Source organism: Neoarius graeffei, chromosome 21, assembly GCF_027579695.1.
Source record: "Neoarius graeffei isolate fNeoGra1 chromosome 21, fNeoGra1.pri, whole genome shotgun sequence".
NCBI classification, from domain to species: domain Eukaryota; kingdom Metazoa; phylum Chordata; class Actinopteri; order Siluriformes; family Ariidae; genus Neoarius; species Neoarius graeffei.
This window is the reverse complement of record NC_083589.1, coordinates 42,839,515-42,858,677: the sequence shown is the minus strand read 5'-3', so window position 1 is coordinate 42,858,677 and position 19,163 is coordinate 42,839,515. Positions and strand designations below refer to the sequence as shown.

The window sequence follows — 19,163 nt, the reverse complement described above, 5'->3', positions numbered from 1 at the left end:
TTTATTTAAATGTTAACAAAATTCACATTTATTTAACACGAACTAATGTTTCTTGAAACCAAAACTAACAAGAAGACATGGCCATCACTATCCCCCACCACAAGCATTTTATGAAGACCTCTTAACACATACACCCTTATAAGCCCATTGCTTTAATATCGACTTATGTCGTCGTAAGTGCTATGACACCTTCATAAAACGCTACCCAGCTTTTTTCAGTAGTATGAGCACGCAAAGTTTCATTGATGCAGCTTATGTAGTTCCCTAGAAAACTTGTCCAGACCGAGTCCACTTGTACAAAGTCCAATAACGAAAATGAAGGGCCATAACTCTGAAAATAATAATTAAAAGATTTTCAAACTCAACTTAGATCATGAACAGTAATATGAGCACGCAAAATTTCATTAATGTAGCTTATGTAGTTTCTGAGAAAACTTGTCCAGACTGAAATGGACGGACGAACAGACAGAAGGACTATACCCCCCTGAGCACTTCGTGGCGGGGAATAAAAGTATATCTGCATAAATGAGCAAAAAATAAATTACAGTATGATCATTTGTTGAACTCTGGTCTCAAGGTGTAAATATTGGAATTTTCTAAATCAGCCAACAAAACATTCAGTACCAGTCAAAAGTTTGGACGCACCTTCTAATTTAATGGTTTTTCTTTATTTTTATTAATTAAAAGACACGTCATGTCTTAAAGTAATGGACGGTCATTTCTCTTTACTTAGTTGAGCAGTTCTTGACAATATGGATTACTACAGTTATGGAATAAAGCTATTTACTGTATTATTATTATTATGTACTATTTGATCTCAAAGGCATTAAAGTGGCAAGCAATTGCACTAATTAACTTTTGATGAGGCACCTGTTAATTGAAAAGCGTTCCAGGTGACGACCTCATGAAGCTGGTTAAGATAATGCCAAAAGGTGTGCAAAGTGTCATCAAGGTAACCGCTGGCTACTTTGACGAATCTAAAATATGAAACATTTGTTTGAGCACTTTTTTTGTTTACCACATAATTCCGTATACGTTCCATGTGTTATTTCAGAGTTTTGACATCTTCAGTATTGTTCGACAATGTAGAAAATACTCAAAATACAGAAAAACCTATGAATGACTAGGGGTGTCCTCGAGATATACAGTATATATTAAAAAAAGATACACACGAGAACGAGAGAGGATCTTAAACAGTTGTGCGGAGATATGAAATTTATCTTTGAGTGGTGAATATATTCACGAGTGAGCAAAGCGAACGAGTGAAAATATTTTCAACACGAGAAGGTAAAGTATTTATGCTAAAAACTTAAAATTTCTAACATACACATAGTACACACCCAGGCAAGTTGGTTTCCATAACTTCCTGTGGAAAAGTCTGCATGAGCCGGACCATAGCAAAGGCGATGGGCACTCTTACCACCTCCTCATCCATCACTTCCTTTGATTTCACTGTCTTATGTTCATCGTCTCTCTTCACCTACACACATACACACAAAATCTTTTTTTTTTTCTTCCACACTGCTGGCATTAGTTACAAACAATAAAGTGACCTAAGACATGAGGAATAAAAATGTAAAACTGAACACTGACCTTGGCTACTAGACATTTATGTAGTCTGGGCAAAATGCTCTGAGTGACAGTGTGATGAATGGAGGAGATAAGAGCCTCCAGCTCCTCTTGACTCTGTGGAAGACCACTGCTAGCAACAGGGGGTCCTCTCCTTGGTTTAGCCTTTATGCCGCCTTTGGGCTTGGCAGAGTCAACTTCGCCCGTGTCCATTTCAACAGTCTCTGTGGCAATAGCATCTTTGGTCTCCATGACATCGTCAGTGTCACTTTCATCTGAATCCATGGCTTCTGCTTGCTCCTCTTCTGCTTCTCCCTTCAGAACAGTTGGCTCTGAAATTGGAGGGGGGGAACAAAACACACACACAAGTTGCATCATAATTGAGGCAGGACCTAATAGAGATAGATAATAACATGGCAGCAACATGATTCTCCAGACTCACCATCTGCCTTTCTGTTCTTGGCTGCCTCGATTTCTTTGCTCAGACTCTCATGGTCAAAGTGAAAGGCCTCCAGAATAATCAGCAGCAAACTGTCCGAGGGAGCAGTGCAGCAAGGTTACTCGTGTTCACATGAATCTTATGATACTCACAGTCACAGAACTCTTCCTCACCTAACAGCCAGTTTCTGCTCAACTATTCCCATTTGGAGCACATGGATAAAGTGCTTCAGGTAGTACAGGTATTTAGACCAGGTGAGGCGCTTACACACTGCTCCAATAACTTCAATTGCTGCGGTGGTCATCGCTTCATGCTGCATAGTGAAAAACAGCGTGTTGCTATTAACACCAATTATATATTATAGTTAGCATAACTGAATGGAAGTAGAAAACCCTTTTCATTTCACACCACTTTCTAGTCTCACCCAGGTGACTGGTGTATAACTGCTACAGTTATATCTTGAAGGATACCATGTTATTTTGTGTTCGTCACTTTTAATTAAAACACTTCAGTGCATGACAGCCTCCGACTAATTCCTTTCTGCTTAAGCACCCCCCCCACCCCCCAAAAAAAAAAATTTAATGCCATTTTCTTAATATTTGTACCTGCGGCTGTCTAAAAATTAGAAGGGGAAAAAAAATAAATAGACACCCATCATCCAATCAGAAAGTATTTTCCATGGTTATGGTATAAATAATGATGTTTACACACTAATTATATCTACCTTGAGAAGTTTCTCATCAAATAGTGCAATCATGGCATAGGGCATGATAAAGTTCTGCATGGTCCGCGAAGACATCACCACTGTGCCTTCGGTCAGCTGCTTGGCAAGCTTTCTGAGCGCTCGTCCTCTACGGTGTACCTGAAGTCCATGAACACACCCCAAAGACACACTTTTGTAGTCAAAATAAATAAAGTAAGAGAACAAGTGGTCATATGGCGCTAAAACGACTGAGATTACAGCTACATTTCAGATTCACTTCCCGATTGCATTATTATTTTTACTTCAAAACCAATCAAAAAGCTGTGCTTTTACCTGAATGTGCTTCATGTGCTCAAAGAAGTCTGACTCTGGGTCTGTGTAGTTGGTGAGCTGCACCAGGTCTCTGAACTCTGAGCGACTGGGGAAAGTTTTCACCAGACAGGCCAGGACTGAAGTGTAATCGTTCCTCACACTCTGTATACAGGATGAGAACACGACAAGCTCATCAATATGTACCTGTGCATGCTTTTGGCTCAGCCTTAGTTATTGAAGCCATACACACAAGTGAACCGTAAGTATACCTCTGTTTTGCTTTTCAACCCTCTCCTCACGGCATCCAATACGGTGTACTGCACAATCTCTTTATATTCCTGCTCAGGGCAGCCCACTGCAGCCAGCTGCACAAGTATAGCTGAAAGACACAAAGTGGCACTGTCTGCCAGAGACATGTCGCCAATCTAAAACGCACACAAAAACACAATTATTCAAAGAACAATTCGAGCACCACAATCTCACCTGCATAAGAGATCCAATACTTACTATGGAAATCAATAATTTGACACAAAATACTGATTTAAAAATTATTTTATTGCTTATGCTAAAAATCGTCCATTAGATTCTACGGTTGGAACTGCGTCCACAGCAACATAAATCCTGTAGCCTGATTAAGATTAGCCTACTTGGCATTATAATTCATGATAAACTGAACATTTCCACTGATGGTGTAACGCTTCGTGTGAATCGACAAGTGAGCAGACATGGTTCATTTGATTATTAAACCAACAAAATTTAATGGACTTCTTTCTGCAGATTGATACGATAGACTCTGGAGGACCACGTACAATAATCAGAACTGTGTCCATAGCAACAATCTGTTATTCATAGCAGCGGTTGGTTATTCAGAAATAACATACAGCAGAATGCCATAAGTGACCAATCAGAATTATGTATTCAACAAAGCCGTGCACATAAATAGCCTTTAACACTTTGGGGTTGAGAGCTTCGCCAGCAAAGCTCGGCAGGTTTAGAACAAGTAGGTCATGTCATCTCATCTCATTATCTCTAGCCGCTTTATCCTTCTACAGGGTCGCAGGCAAGCTGGAGCCTATCCCAGCTGACTACGGGCGAAAGGCGGAGTACACCCTGGACAAGTCACCAGGTCATCACAGGGCTGACACATAGACACAGACAACCATTCACACTCACATTCACACCTACGGTCAATTTAGAGTCGCCAGTTAACCTAACCTGCATGTCTTTGGACTGTGGGGGAAACCGGAGCACCCGGAGGAAACCCACGCGGACACGGGGAGAACATGCAAACTCCGCACAGAAAGGCCCTCGCCGGCCACGGGGCTCGAACCCGGACCTTCTTGCTGTGAGGCGACAGCGCTAACCACTACACCACCGTGCCGCCAAGTAGGTCATGTATTTAGATAAATATTTTCACGAGTTATCATAAATGATAAACATATCAACAGAGACTTTATACTTTCCTATGTGCCCAGTGGCAAATAATATATTTTTTAAATTACCTAAATTAGATGAAACACAAAACTTGTGACCTTCCTCGGTCACACCGGAGTCGGCACGCTGAGCACCCACTTACGCATTCATAAAAGACTATTCACATGGTAGCGGCACGATAATCACTTTCACTCTTTCAGTTTCGATTGGTTTCTCTTTCGCTGTAGGAACATCCACCATAAATAGGATAAAATATATCAGCCATAGTTTGGCCTACTTGTTTGGAGGTAAAACTTGTTGTAAGATACAGTAGCATGGCGATTTGATGTTCAGGAGGCACTTCGGATGATTCAGGAAAGTGATTCAATTTCAGGAGAGTATTCCAATTCATGATTCAGGACAGTGATTCAATTTCAAGGCACGGTGGTGTAGTGGTTTGCACTGTCGCCTCACAGAGAGAAGGTCCGGGTTCGAGCCCAGCAGCCGGTGAAGGCCTTTCTGTGTGGAGTTTGCATGTTCTCCCTGTGTCTGTGTGGGTTTCCTCTGGGTGCTCCGGTTTCCCCCACAGTCCAGAGACATGCAGGTTAGGCTAATTGGTGGCTCTAAATTGACCGTAGGTGTGAATGTGAGTGTGAATGGTCGGTTGTGTCTCTGTGTCAGCCCTGCGATGACCTGGTGACTCTTCCAGGTTGTACCCCACCTCTCGCCCATAGTCAGCTGGGATAGGCTCCAGCTTGCCTGTGACCCTGTACAGGATAAGCGGCTACAGATAATGGATGGATTCAATTTCAGGAGAGTGATCCAATTCATGATTCAGGACAGCGATTCAGTTCAATCTTGAGAACCGCGACACTGATGATGAGCGGTGTCATTTTGAAGTTCGACCCAATCCAGCTGAAGATCAACTTGAGTATGTGTAAATATTTCTTCTACAGTGCCTTGCAAAAGTATTCATACCCCTTGAACTTTTTCACATTTTTCCACCTTACAACCACGAACTTAAAAGTTTTTTATTGAGATTTTATGTGATAGACCAACACAGAGTAGCACATAATTGTGAAGTGAAACGAAAATGATAAATGGTCTTCAAAATTTTAAACAAATAAAAATCTGGAAAATGTGATGTGCATTAGTATTCAGCCCCCCTGCATCAATACTTTGCAGAGCCACCTTTTGCTGCAATTACAGCTGCAAGTCTTTTGTGGTATGTCTCTACCAGCTTTGCACATCTAGACACTGAAATTTTTGCCCATTCTTCTTTGCAAAATAGCTCAAGCTCAGCCAGATTGGATGGAGAGCGTCTGTGAACAGCAATTTTCAAGTCTTGCCACAGATGCTCAGTGGGATTTAGGTCTGGACTTTGACTGGGCCATTCTAACACATGAATATTCTTTGATCTAAGCCATTCCATTGTAGCTCTGGCTGTATGTTTAGGGTCATTGTCTTGCTGGAAGGTGACTCTCCTTCCCAGTCTCAAGTCTTTTGCAGCCTCCAACAGGTTTTCTTCCAGGATTGGCCTGTATTTAGTTCCATCCATCTTCCCATCAACTCTGACCAGCTTCCCTGTCCCTGCTGAAGAAAAGCATCCCCATAGCATGATGCTGCCACCACCATGTTTCACAGTGGGGATGGTGTGTGCAGGGTGATGAGCAGTGTTAGTTTTCCGCCACACATAGCACTTTGCGTTTAGGCCAAAAAGTTCAACTTTGGTCTCATCTGACCAAAGCACCTTCTTCCACATGTTTGCTGTGTCCCCTACATTTCTTATGCCTGTCTTTCAACAATGGCTTTCTTCTTGCCACTCTTCCAAAAAGGCCAGATTTGTGGAGTGTACGACTTATAGTTGTCCTGTGCACAGATTCTCCCACCTGAGCTGTGGATTTCTGCAGCTCCTCCAGAGTGATCATGGGCCTCTTGGCTGCTTCTCTGACCAGTGCTCTCCTTGCTCGCTCTGTCAGTTTAGGTGGACAGCCATGTCTTGGTAGGTTTGCAGTTGTGCCATACTTTTTCCATTTTTGAATGATGGATTGAACAGTGCTTCTTGAGATGTTCAGAGCTTGGGATATTTTTTTATCACCTAACCCTGCTTTAAACTTCTCCAGAACTTTATCCCTGACCTGTCTGGTGAGTTCTTTGGTCTTCATGATGCTGTTTGTTCTTCAGTGTTCTCTAACAAACCACTGAGGCTTTCACAGAACAAGTGTATTTATGCTGAGAGTAAATTACACACAGTAGGACTCTATTAACTAATTAGATGACTTCTGAAGGCAGTTGATTGCACTGGATTGTATTTAGAGGTATCACAGGACAGGGGGCTGAATACTAATGCACACCACATTTTTCAGATTTTTATTTGTTTAAAATTTTGAAGACCATTTAACATTTTCGTTTCACTTCACAATTATGTGCTACTCTGTGTTGGTCTATCACATAAAATCTCAATAAAAAACTTAAGTTCGTGGTTGTAAGGTGGAAAAATGTGAAAAAGTTCAAGGGGTATGAATACTTTTGCAAGGCACTGTATTTCTTATGAGCGTATCGGTTGACATGCATGCGCTGTAGTGCATACACAGGAAAAATGACTGAGCAATATTTCCACAGTTAAAAGTATTTTCCTTAAAAATAGTTCATTTTGCTCTATTTTGAGTTTAGTGTGTAAAATTTGGAGTGGGAGCAAAATTACAGAGTTATTGTGTAACAGTTGGTTGTGGCTCTGAACTGAGTAAAATAGTACAAGAGTTCATTTCAAGACACACTAAGGGCCTCTGCATGCTCTTGCGACAAGGCTTTCGCAGATAGCTTGTCGCAGACAGTTGTAATTTATCGTTGAGCGGGGAGTAATAGGCGTGCGCGATGTTATTCACCGCCACAACGCAAGGGGGCGCGAAGTCGCGAAATCGCTAGGAGTAGTTGGTGGGTGTGGTTAGTGGAGTGTTTATCCTCCGGTTACTTATAATGACTAGAACTGGAGTCGTATAGATGTACGTACTTCCTCACTTCCTCAATCAACCGCTCTTCGTGCTGCTCCATCTTCGCTCGTGTTTTTAAAAATGGCGGTAGTGAAAACAAACCAAACCGGGAAAGTAGGGAAGCGGAAGTGTGTGTACAGCGGATGTAGAGTGGACCAATCAGAGCCCTCTTGTCTGCGAGGCTTCTGCGGTGGTCACAATTTTTGGGAGGTGCGCGCAGAGCGTCTGCGAAGGTGGGGGGGCTACGCAGACGCTATCTGCGACGCTATCTGCGAGGACTGCATTGTCAGCATAAATTGGCCTTAAATAGAGTCAAATACCACCACAAAGAGTAAAATATTAAACACTGAATTGAGAAGAATTGACTCTGGATAAACAGCTCTATCAAAAGAGTAACTTTTCCTCCAGGTCACCAGACTGCTGAACTCCAAACCCAAACTCTAAACTTCTATTTATAACTTGAACATTCCTAATTCCACAGGTCACTTTATACTATTGCACTTTATAATATGTTTGCTGCTGCATAATTTGATTTAATACACTTCATATTTAATTCTGTGCTGAGCCAAATTGCAACAAAATTTCGTTCGGTGTACACTTGTTGCATACTGAATGACAAAAGTTGTCCAAGTCTTTTAAAGAGGGACTAAACGTTATCTGGCGTAGAGTAAAATTTTCTTCAATTTGAGTAAATTTTACTCAGGCAAATTTCCTGTGTAATCTTTGCGTGCTTCTTGAGAAAACAAAACGTACACCAGCGCTTGTTTGCCTTCTTTTCTTCTTCATCTTTTTCTGGCACTCTAATGATTTTGGCATGCTCTGATGATGATGATGTCAATTTCAATAAATCTAAGCAGTATTTTCAGTCATATGACTTTTTTGTATTCAGCTTTTATCATGATTGTACTTTTAAAAAAATAATAATATAAATGAAGCTGTTGTAAAAAGCAGTTTCAGAACTGTGTTGGAATGTGTGAAAAAACATTACCTTACCCATTCTGTCGAACTGTTTTGATCACTTGGTCTGATGGGATTAAGAGTTGGCAGTGGGAGAGGTTTTCACTCTTCTCATTGAATGGAATTTTTTACTCTTCTCATTGAACACCCCTCCCACTGCCAAAACAACAGGACATAAATTTTTTGATGGCCAGTTAATTGTCCAAATCAGTGGAGCAAATTTAAGTTTTTGTGCCTGATACGTTCCTAATACTGAACAGAATCACCTCAAGTGACCAAAACGGTTCGTCACAATGGGTAAGGTCATGTTTTTCACACATTCCAACACAGTTCTAAAGCTGCTTTTTACAACAGCTTCATTTATCTGTTTTTTTTTAAAGTACAATCATAACATACATACTTCATAGATATTGTGCTGAATACAAAAAAGCCATATGACTTTGAAAATACTGCTTAGATTTGTTGAAACTGACAACAAAATCAGAGCATGCCAAAATCACGAGTGCCAGAAAATACCCTCAGACCCGTCTCGTCTCGTCTTCTTCCGCTTTATCCGGGACCGGGTCGCGGAGGCAGCAGTCTAAGCAGGGAAGCCCAAACTTCCCTTTCCCCAGACACCTCGGCCAGCTCCTCAGGAAGAACACCGAGGCGTTCCCAGGCCAGCCGAGAGACATAGTCCCTCCAGCGTGTCCTGGGTCTTCCCCGGGGCCTCCTCCCGGGGGGACATGCCTGGAACACCTCCCCAGGGAGGCGTCCAGGAGGCATCCGAAAAAGATGCCCGAGCCACCTCAGCTGATTCCGCTCGATGTGGAGCAGCAGCGGCTCTACTCTGAGCTCCTCCCGAGTGACTGTGCTTCTCACCCTATCTCTAAGGGAGCGCCCAGCCACCCTGCGAAGGAAACTCATTTCGGCCGCTTGTATCCGCGATCTTGTCCTTTCGGTCATTACCCAAAGCTCATGACCATAGGTCATGAGACCCCAGAGGGTTAAATAGCAGAAGCCAACTCTCAGTGTACACACACACACACACACACACACACACACTTCTTACTCACTTCAAAAGAGTGGAAACAATTGTGCATGATGACCATGAGGTATTTCATATCCAGTGTGTTCATCTCTTCAATGTATTTAATAGATGCCTGGAATGCCATCAGGCGCACATCAAAGTGGATCTCATCTAGATGGCGACTATCAAAGGCATTAAGCTGGAGAGGAGAGGAGAAGAGGAGAGGAGGGGTTTGATGAGACAAAAAGAAACATGGAAGAGGAGGTCATAATGTAAGGCGCTAAACAGAAATTAATGCCAACATTGCTCTCTGATTTGTAATAATCTCTAATAATCTCTTACCTGCACAGCAACATCAACTATGTACTTCAGTTCGTTGTCCAGGTCTGACAGAGTCTGCAGAGGAGAAGAAGATGGACATGAATGCAGAGATATATAAAATACATAGCTCTAAAAAATAGATATAACATGAATATAAATAAAAAGCTAGCTGGATCATCAGTATCTGACCTTGAAGACCTCACACAGGACTTTGCGGCACGGCTTGCTGCGTATGATGGAGAAGAGTTTACCAAGAGGCTTCAGGAAGACACTGGGTTCTGAACATTGCCTCAGCAGGTTCTGCACTGTGCTCAAAATGTCCAGCTCAGTCTCCTGTATGAGAGGAAAACAAACAGACAAACATATTTAAGAAATCCAGTAAAAATAACACACAATTTACACTGCTGTGGTAGATAAGGATAATACCTCTGCAATCTTTGGCTTATGGAGGTACGGTAGGAGCAAAGAGATAAGTGTTGAGCTCTGTTCCTTGTCAGTGACAAATCTACTGATCCTGAAACAGAATAATAAAATATAAATAAAAATAATGACTTATGCCTGTAGATAATCAGATAACAAACCACAAGCTATAAGCAGCAAAGCTAGGCATACTTGGAGAGGATGTTAAGCTCCTTGCTAACTTGAGCTCGGAATTTCTTCTTTTTGATGCGATCGGAGTTGCGCACCACTCCACCGAGGTACTGAAGCACAGCAGGGATGTGAGGTAAGAGTAGCCTCGAACCTACACTCAAAGACTCTGTTGTAAGAGATTAAAAAAGGGATTTTTACAGGATACACAAAAGCTAGTTCCAAAGAGCACTTGGAGTGGAAAATGAGAGAACGCTTTAGTCATCTTGTCTTGCTTTCTACCTGTGGTGACGTCTGAACTAGGGGCTGGCTCAGGAATAACGCAACCATTAACGTTCAACTCTGTCTCCGTCTCTGTCTCCGTCTCCTTCTCTGTCTCCGAGGGTACGAAGTCTGGCGTGTTCAGTAAATTCTCACAGATTTCCAATACCATGGATACTGTGTTAGGAGAGACGTTTTTGGAAGACAGCAGGGCAAAGACATTGAGCAAGAGGTCACACTCTGGGTGGTCCGGTCTCTGTTTAGCCAGCAAAGGGAAATACCTGAGAAACAAGCAATGGGGTTACACCATAGATGTACTTATTAATCATTTTTATTTCAGTGAAAAGAGCTGTATAACACATTTCGCAGGACAACACCAACCATACAGAAGAAAAACAAAATGTTAAAACAAATGGTCAAAAATATGAACGGTATGGACGACTTGAAAACTTCAGAGGTTCAGCAAGTTCAACAGAGAGTTAGATTTACTAAAAGCGCACATTTATCCACAGCCTGATGTGTCTGTACTACCTGTCTGATTTTGTGGCTACAGATTAATTCCTCTCATAACCAGATCAGCTACCTAGCAACTTAACAAATAATCCTGGGATAGAATGTGTTTTTTACCTTGTGTTCATGCTCCAGACATGGATAAGTTTAAGGAGTGGCGTTGGAGCATATGTGCTCTCCGAGCGCAAACGACACACCTGAAGGACAGCAGAGAAAACATCACATTACATATCCAGTCCCACAATTTTTTCTTTTTACTATACAGTGAAGACATTCGTGTTCGAGGTCAAAAGATGAATGAGACGATAGATCAGAACTTCAGCTTTCGTTTCCTGATATTTACATCTAGATGTGTTCAGTAACTTGGGCTACTATCACACGGTCTCGTATCTTGCCAAGTAAGCGGCGTGTGGGTCAAAATGCCAAGAAATGAGGTGTATTTTGTCCAAAATTAAAGTCCTGTGACGTACACGGCGTACGTGTGACGTTTCTGTGGCGTTCCTGTGGCTTGTATGGAATTCAAGGGACGTAATTTATGGCATACTGAGGCGTATGCGTGGGGTATGACGTGTTGCCGCAGCGTAACCGTTTCGTTCTTACATGTGACATTGCTGCTGTGTACCTGTGGTGTTCGCAGGTGGGTATCAAAGTGGGCCCCATGCTGCGTTCATTGTCATTCGTCACAGTCAAGAAAGCATCATGCCAGCTAAGAAGTCAGGACCCAAGAAGGGCAAGAGAAGAGGGAAGACGTCAGCTGCATCCACCCACTCAGCCCCGGAGCCACCTTCATCAGACACATCAACTAAAGCGTTCGCACAGAGTAATAGGTGTTCGAGCAACGTTCCCGCTGCATCACTACTGTGTAGCTTTCGTTTTTATGGCGTATACGTGACGTATCAAAGCTGCTATGTATGTGCTACGGATTTTTAAGTGCGGACTTAAAAATACGCTGCACCCTGGAGTACAAGGAGATCGTGTTACGCATCCTAGAGTATAAGCTACGTAAGCTGGCGATGCTGTGACGTTCCGTTCTCACCGCCATGTATCCTGATACGCCGTACATTAGGGTTGGGCGGTATTACGGTAAGAAGGTATCCCGAGGTATCCAAAAGTACCAACGGTATCGGTCTCATTACCGTCATTTTAAAAAAATATATAATATCTAAATAAATATGGAGTACATGAGGTCATAATATAAAATAATAAATTGAAGATCATCCCGAATAACTGTGTGATCGTATTTTCACTAATTCTATCAATTTCCTAAAGAAGTTTTCATCGCGTGCAGGGTTGTTTATGTCGTTACCATGGCAACCCTGCGCGACATTTTGGAGTCTGACAGAAAGCTTTATTTCCCGATCCCGTCTCTCTCTCCCCCGCTCATTTCCTGTCTCTCTATACTGTCCTATCTAAAAAAAAAAAAAAAAAAAAAAGAGACTGAGACCGCAGTTGAAAGATGGCAAGTCAAGATAACGAGTTAGTGGCAAAAAAAAAATACAACATCGGCAGTGTGGCAGTATTTTGGTTTCAAACCAAACGAAAAGGGAGAGCCAGCAAACACAGATGAAGCTGTGTGTAAAGTATGTAAGAAGACGGTCACGGCGCGAGAGGGGAACACCTCCAATCTGAGTGTTTTGAGTAGGTTACATGAGTAACAACAAGGTAAAATAATATAACGTATGACATTTGGGATGTGGGTAATAAACATTTGAAATGTCATCTACTGAAGAAACGGAAGAAAACATCGTAGCGTAAACTGTTAGGTTTCTGGTGGGAATTAGCAATGCGCTTGCTATCTTTGTTGGGTGTGTTAAACCGTATGGATTTAAGTGGAATAATTGTAAGGAGTTATGTGATCAAGACAACGTTTTAAGCAAGGTAAGGCCATTTGATTATTAATTTCCCCGCCATGGCATGACGTGGGCCCATATGATTTTGCCTTGTGCAGCTATCACGCATTTGAATTAGGTTCGCCTCATTTGCGCTGAAGAATATGGTTTATCGCGCAGTCTAAACGGACTTGGGTGTTGGTTGATTCTTTTTCTTTTCTTTTTTTATTTCCCATGCTTGAAAGGGTATGATCCTGCTCATCGTGTACTTTTTTTTGATGGAGTAGGTGAAATAGTGCTGCAAATGGCGTTTCAACGCAGACGTGTAAACGACAGTTGAATGCTATTTTCAAGATGAAGGAAGAGTTGCGTGATGCTTTGAAATATCTCTTAATCCATTCATCAATGCACAAAATTCGCTTTGCTGCTTAATCCATACCACAGTGCACACAATTCGCTATGCTGCTTTTAAATAGTACATTTGAGGCATAGGCGCACGTTACACAGTAGGCCGAAACAAAATATTTTTTTTCTCGGTAATACCGTATACCCCGGGAAAACACAGAGACGGTTTAAAGGTATCAAAATTTGGATACCGCCCAACCCTACCGTACATACGCAAGGCTGAAATGCCAATGTGTGAACCAAGCATTAGAACATGGCACCTTTGATGACAGACCATCCAACTTTAAGTGAGCAAAAGTATAGGAAGAGATAACAGTTTTAAAGTATATTAAAGTAAATAAAGCAACATTTGGTTGCATATTCTTTGTTTGCAATAAATGCATGAAGCCAGAGACCCACTGACGTTACCAAACTGTTACATTCTTCTTTTGTGATGTTTATCCAGGCTTATACCACAGCTTCTTTCAGTCGTTTGTTTTGAGAGGTTTCTTCCTTCAGTCTCCGCTTCAGGAGGTGAAACGTTGCTTCGCTGGGGTAAGGTCTGGTGATGGCCAGTCTAAAACCTTCCACTTTGTTCCCCTAGATGGAGCCCCTTGTTATGTCGTCAGTGTGTTTTGAGACAGTCAGTCATTGTCTTGCTGCATGATGAAGTTCCTCCCAATTAGACTGGATGCATTTCTCCGTAAACTGGCAGAGAGAAAGCTTCTGTAGACTTTTTAAAATTCATTCTGCTTCTATCATCATGAGTTATATCAGTTAAGAATAGTGAGTCCGTTCCATGACACCACCTCCACCATGCTTGATCAATGACCTCATGTTTTGGGGTCATGGGCAAATCCTTTCTTTCTCCACCATTTGTAATTTCCATCACTTTGTTGAAGGTTAAGCTTGCTGAATATTAATTAATATTGGTTAAACTCCAGAACGTTTGTGCCTCATCTCTGCATTTCTTTGAATTCCAATCTAGCCTTTTGGTATGGCCTCTATATTTCTCTACATGTATTGGCTACGCCTAATGTTTGTGCAGTGGCTCTGATTTTCCCTTCTTTTCTCAGCTTCAGATTAGCTTTTGTTTCTCCCATAGGCAGCTTTCTGGTCTTCATACTGGTTTAATACATTTTATTTATTTATTTTTTTAAACAAATGCAGTTTTCGCAGGCGCAACTTCAGGCTCAAACCAAAAGTAGATATTCAGAGCTATTAACTGATTCTTTAACAATCTAACAGGGCATACCTGGTCACCTGTCAACCACATGTTCCATCATTTTTGATCACGTATAAAATGGGTGGGTTCAAACAAAGGGGGCCCATGTCCTCAGTGGGAACACATCTAGATGTACATAGGAAATGAAAGCTGAAACACTGTCGTTTCACTTCATATTTATCTTTTGATCTCAAACGTAAATGTCCTCAGTGTATAGCAAAAACAAGAGGATTGGCCATGTTGTTCCAATACTTTCAGAGGAGATTGTATGTACAGTATTTCAGCATCACACAGACTCACATACAGTATGCTTCAACCAAAAAGACCAATGTGGAAGCAACACACTGGCACACAAAAACCACTTTTTTTTTTTACCTGAGGCCAAACAATAGCGTGGAACACAGCATCAAGTTCATCAGCTGTGAAGTGGTACGACTCAAAGTTGTCAAAGAAGTCTTGGATGCGAAGAAGACCCAGTCGCCTCAGGTTCTTCAGGGGGCCGATACAGCCAGGCTTCAGCTACACACACAAACACACACGCCTAATTTACATTCCCATTCTAAAAACATATCTAAACTTATTTCCATGCCTATATACAACAGAGGAAAAAAAAATTCAAGACGGTACATTGTCGTTTCTCTTTTTCCACTCTCCTGTTGAGAGAGGGGAAAAAAAAAGCACTTTGCTGGCAAACCTGAATTTCTTATCACGTTATGAATCATAAAAATGGTTTCCACATATTTTGACATCGTCATATCCATGTCACCCACCCCAATCAGGCAAACAATTCTTTTACAGTTTATTTTCAAGCTATAGTTAGACCAATGCACAAAGTGCTTCTTAAAGGCTTTTTAACTTCAGAAGTGCTCTCCAAACGGCTGGCTGCAGCTCACCTGCTCTCTGCGTTCCAGAAGCAAGGCCACAGAGGCAGTGACGCACAGCAGAATCTGCAGTAGCTTGGGCAGGTAGGTTTGTATGAGGTGTCCCAGTCTATGCAGCACTATATCTATAATGTTGAGCATCCCATGCTGCCGACCCAGAGGGAGGACTGAGGAGGAGTCCGTCTCAGCCATGGCCCTCTCCACTGCAGCCAGACATGTTCCTGCATGCAAAAGAAGGGATTACACAGATATGTCAAGTTGCATATGTAGAATATGTAATAGTGAATGTATTATGCAGCTCTTAAAATGTGATGATACATCAGTCGTCAATGTTCACTGAAATTGTGACAGTTTCTTTTACTGGGCAATATACAAAAACAAAAAGTATAAATCCACACAACTATAATGCTGGGTTGTATAATTACTATTAAGCCTATCATTACAACATACACCTTTAATTTTTTCTTATTTACTTATTTGAAAGCAGAAATCCATATTTACACTAAAGCATCCAACATGCTGATTTTAGGTGACAAACAATGCAAGTTTAACTTTTTGCTTAAATGACAAATTTTTACATAAAATTAAAAAAAAAAAAAAAAAAACATGAGCATCAAGAAAATAGTATGGTGGGTAAATATATACAAATGCTTTGCCTTGTTGACAATAGACATGTTCATTGTATCTGCCAATAAAAAATAAATAAATAAATAAATAGCCTACAGGCTCGAGAATACGATATGTTTAAGCAGGCTTGTAGTACTCGAGTCTGAGAACCATGGCCTCACTTTTTGTTTATAAATGGCTTGAGACCTCAAGAATGGCATAGGAATAGTTTTAAGCGTTAACAATAAAGCTAATATAGTCATTTTTATGATTAAAGTGACCCATATAGGTAGTGGTCTGAGTGGATGACCTTGACATCTGTGACGTCACAGCAGGAAGTCTATCGGTCTTATAGCCATTTCTGCTATACTAAAACGCAGAGCTGACTGCAACTTCGATCCTCCATTTTGAGCTAATTTATCGCCATGCCATGTAGATGTGTTTTTGGCCAGTGCAGCAACACGACAGAAGGTGGATTTACGTTGCATTCATGGCCCAAGAATGTTCAAACTGCAAAGATTTGGACGCGTTTTGCGAGAAGTTGTTCAAGAGCACATTGGGCGCCTATGAAGTGGTCTCTGCTCTGCACATTTTACTGAAGACTCATACGAGACCTCTGATCTGTTGAGGAGTGTTGGCTATAAGCCCGTATTGAAAGAGGGTGCAGTATTAACAATTAAAGGAAAAGAAAACTACAAGAAAAGGAAAGCAAGTTCAGTTGCACCAGTTCTCCTGGAGTGTGAGCTGAGCAGTAATAGCGGAGTACTCAGTATGGAGAAAATGGAGAATGAGTGGACCAGCTGTCTGATTTCTCCGCTGGATTTCTCCCCCCCCAGATATGCTTGCCTCAGCAGCAATATCTTGCCCTTACGTGGAAGAAGCGAATGAACGAAGAACTGAAAGTCAGATTGTTTCAAAACAATCGGCCACAAGATCGGCCTTTAAGAAGCAAGAACACAGACAGGTAAGATGTGACTCTCATTTGGCTACAACAACACTCGTTGTTTACCTGCATTTAGATTAATACATGTAACTTGTATTGTGTGTTTAACTTACCGGTATAAGATTATTTAATTTGCTTCAGAACGTGATCGTCTCAGTTCATCTGATTATTTAATTAGCCTTTTGTTTTATCAGTGAAAATGCATGCATCTACATGTATATTGCATAAGTTATAATGCCTATCCTGTTTTAATGAGAATCACGAGACTGTCAGTTTAATTCCATCCAATTCTCTAGACGGCTTTGTTCTCTGGCTTTATTTCGTAAGGTGGGGCCTCCGTGGCAGATGTGTTACTGTTGGATTCACTTTCCGATGGTTCGAACTGATATGATTCTGTGTGTATAGCAGTAGCATGTACACACACTCCAATTTCAGGACTATCACAGTCAGATGTATTACTACGTGAGGAATCCAAAGAATCTCCAATAAATCCGAACGAAGAGGCCATTGCAACCACTCTCGTCTGCCGAGTCTGGCTTTGGTCTATAGCACCGATTCCCACTGTGACGTCATGCACTCAGGGCTGGCTGGCTCAGCGGGGCAGCTCGAATGCCAACTTTGCGGTCAATTTTAACTCTCAAAAATATATATTTTTTATTCCCAATTATTCAGCATACAAGAGTCAAGGGTGGAGATACTATCCACTCAGAAATGTATTTAAAAATAAAGGTTCTGCGTATCTCCTTTAAGGACTCCTGGCTTGACTTGAGCACTGATGACTTGGACTCATGCATTAACTGCATTTGGACTCGTAAACTGGAGACAAGGACTCGGATTTTTTTCTTGATGTTTTTTGTAACCTACCATAATAATTTGCCATAAGATATTTATATCTACACTAATTTTGTACTAATTTCGTGCAAGTGTGTCACACTTGCATGCCTTGGCACGCACGTCAGATAGACTCTCTGGCGCGCTCTCCGGACAGCGTCCACACCAAGCGGACTCTCGTGAGCGCGCTGTAAACGACTTGCACCTGCATAGGATTAAGGCGCAATCAGTGCACCGATATTAAAAACTGTGAAAACACACTCGCATTGCGAAGTATTGAGTTGCGTTGCTGACACATTATCAAGCCTTATTTCCTTGTTTGGTTTCCTGATTTCCTGTTTCTCATCTTTGATCCTGCCGAGTCTACGATAGCCTGTTTGTGCCTCGCTTGACCTATTGCCTGTTTCACCGTTTTACGATTTTGCCTGCCGTTCCGGATTGTTTACCTGTCTTCACTTGTATTAATAAACACACCTTCTGCACTTACATCCGTCTCCCAACCATCTCTGACAGAATACTTCGCACTCCCTGATAAAGAGAAGCACATTCACCTGTTCATACGTCATGTTCAGGAACAAACTAATGTTAATGGCGCTAAAACAGCCACCGTCAAATGGTGCGTTTGGAGTCTTGTTTTCAGACTCGACTCGGATCAATAGTCGATTTGACTCAGACTTGACTCAAAATTTTCTTTAATGACTTGGACTTGACTCGGACGTGAGCACTGGGGACTCGAGACTGGACTCGGACTTGAGGTTTAGTGACTCTACTACAACACTGTGTTAAAAACATTTAAGGAATAAGACAGCTCTAGTTAGCATACCCCCGAATTTTATTATTATATTTAAATATCTGTATTGTGCATGCATGTACCTTGGCTGTGATGACGCACAGGTTCCAGGAGCAGGTCAATGAACATAGCCAGCTCTTCTGGCTGGCAACCTGCCAAGAAGCGCAGCACGATGGAAGAACGTGATGCAGTGGCAGCTTTGCCCTGGAACTTATTACCAACTTTAGTGCGCATCCGCCCGTACAAGATCCTACACAACGACAACCCACAGACCCCATTAACAACAGATGATTTAACAGAATATTGAATTAAAAAGTGGGACATCTCCTACGCACCTCATGAGAATGGGGATAAGTTGGGGCCGGTGGATATCCAGCACCACTTTTCCCTCCTCAGAGATGTTGAAGTGAACAATCTCATCTTTGAAATGCTTGTCGTCTAGCAGTCTCTCCAGATTCTCTCTGGAAAAAAATTGTTGCAAAAAAAACCCAACAAACAAACTTAAAAGCACCATTTTTAAACAAAGGAAGCAAAAACACAAAAGTCCTTGCTGAAATCACATCCCTTTGGCACTGCTAAAGCCTCCAATATAGCTCAGTGAG

The 19,163-nt window shown here is 41.7% G+C and overlaps 1 protein-coding gene across 1 annotated transcript in view; it reads right to left on the bottom strand.

Moving 5' to 3' along the window:
• utp20 (UTP20 small subunit processome component) overlaps positions 1-19,163 on the bottom strand; it is a 73,467-nt gene that overhangs the window by 15,883 nt on the left and 38,421 nt on the right. Inside the window, exons 25-42 of the mRNA XM_060903170.1 lie at positions 18,897-19,022; positions 18,645-18,811; positions 15,404-15,612; positions 14,886-15,029; positions 11,190-11,269; positions 10,584-10,843; positions 10,326-10,470; positions 10,140-10,227; positions 9,903-10,046; positions 9,735-9,788; positions 9,439-9,591; positions 3,293-3,448; positions 3,045-3,185; positions 2,733-2,870; positions 2,182-2,321; positions 2,012-2,100; positions 1,594-1,901; positions 1,341-1,480 (exon numbers count right to left, since the gene is read on the bottom strand). Coding sequence (XP_060759153.1) covers positions 1,341-1,480; positions 1,594-1,901; positions 2,012-2,100; positions 2,182-2,321; positions 2,733-2,870; positions 3,045-3,185; positions 3,293-3,448; positions 9,439-9,591; positions 9,735-9,788; positions 9,903-10,046; positions 10,140-10,227; positions 10,326-10,470; positions 10,584-10,843; positions 11,190-11,269; positions 14,886-15,029; positions 15,404-15,612; positions 18,645-18,811; positions 18,897-19,022 — 2,682 coding nt within the window. The remainder of the gene's footprint in view (positions 1-1,340; positions 1,481-1,593; positions 1,902-2,011; positions 2,101-2,181; positions 2,322-2,732; positions 2,871-3,044; positions 3,186-3,292; positions 3,449-9,438; positions 9,592-9,734; positions 9,789-9,902; positions 10,047-10,139; positions 10,228-10,325; positions 10,471-10,583; positions 10,844-11,189; positions 11,270-14,885; positions 15,030-15,403; positions 15,613-18,644; positions 18,812-18,896; positions 19,023-19,163) is intronic.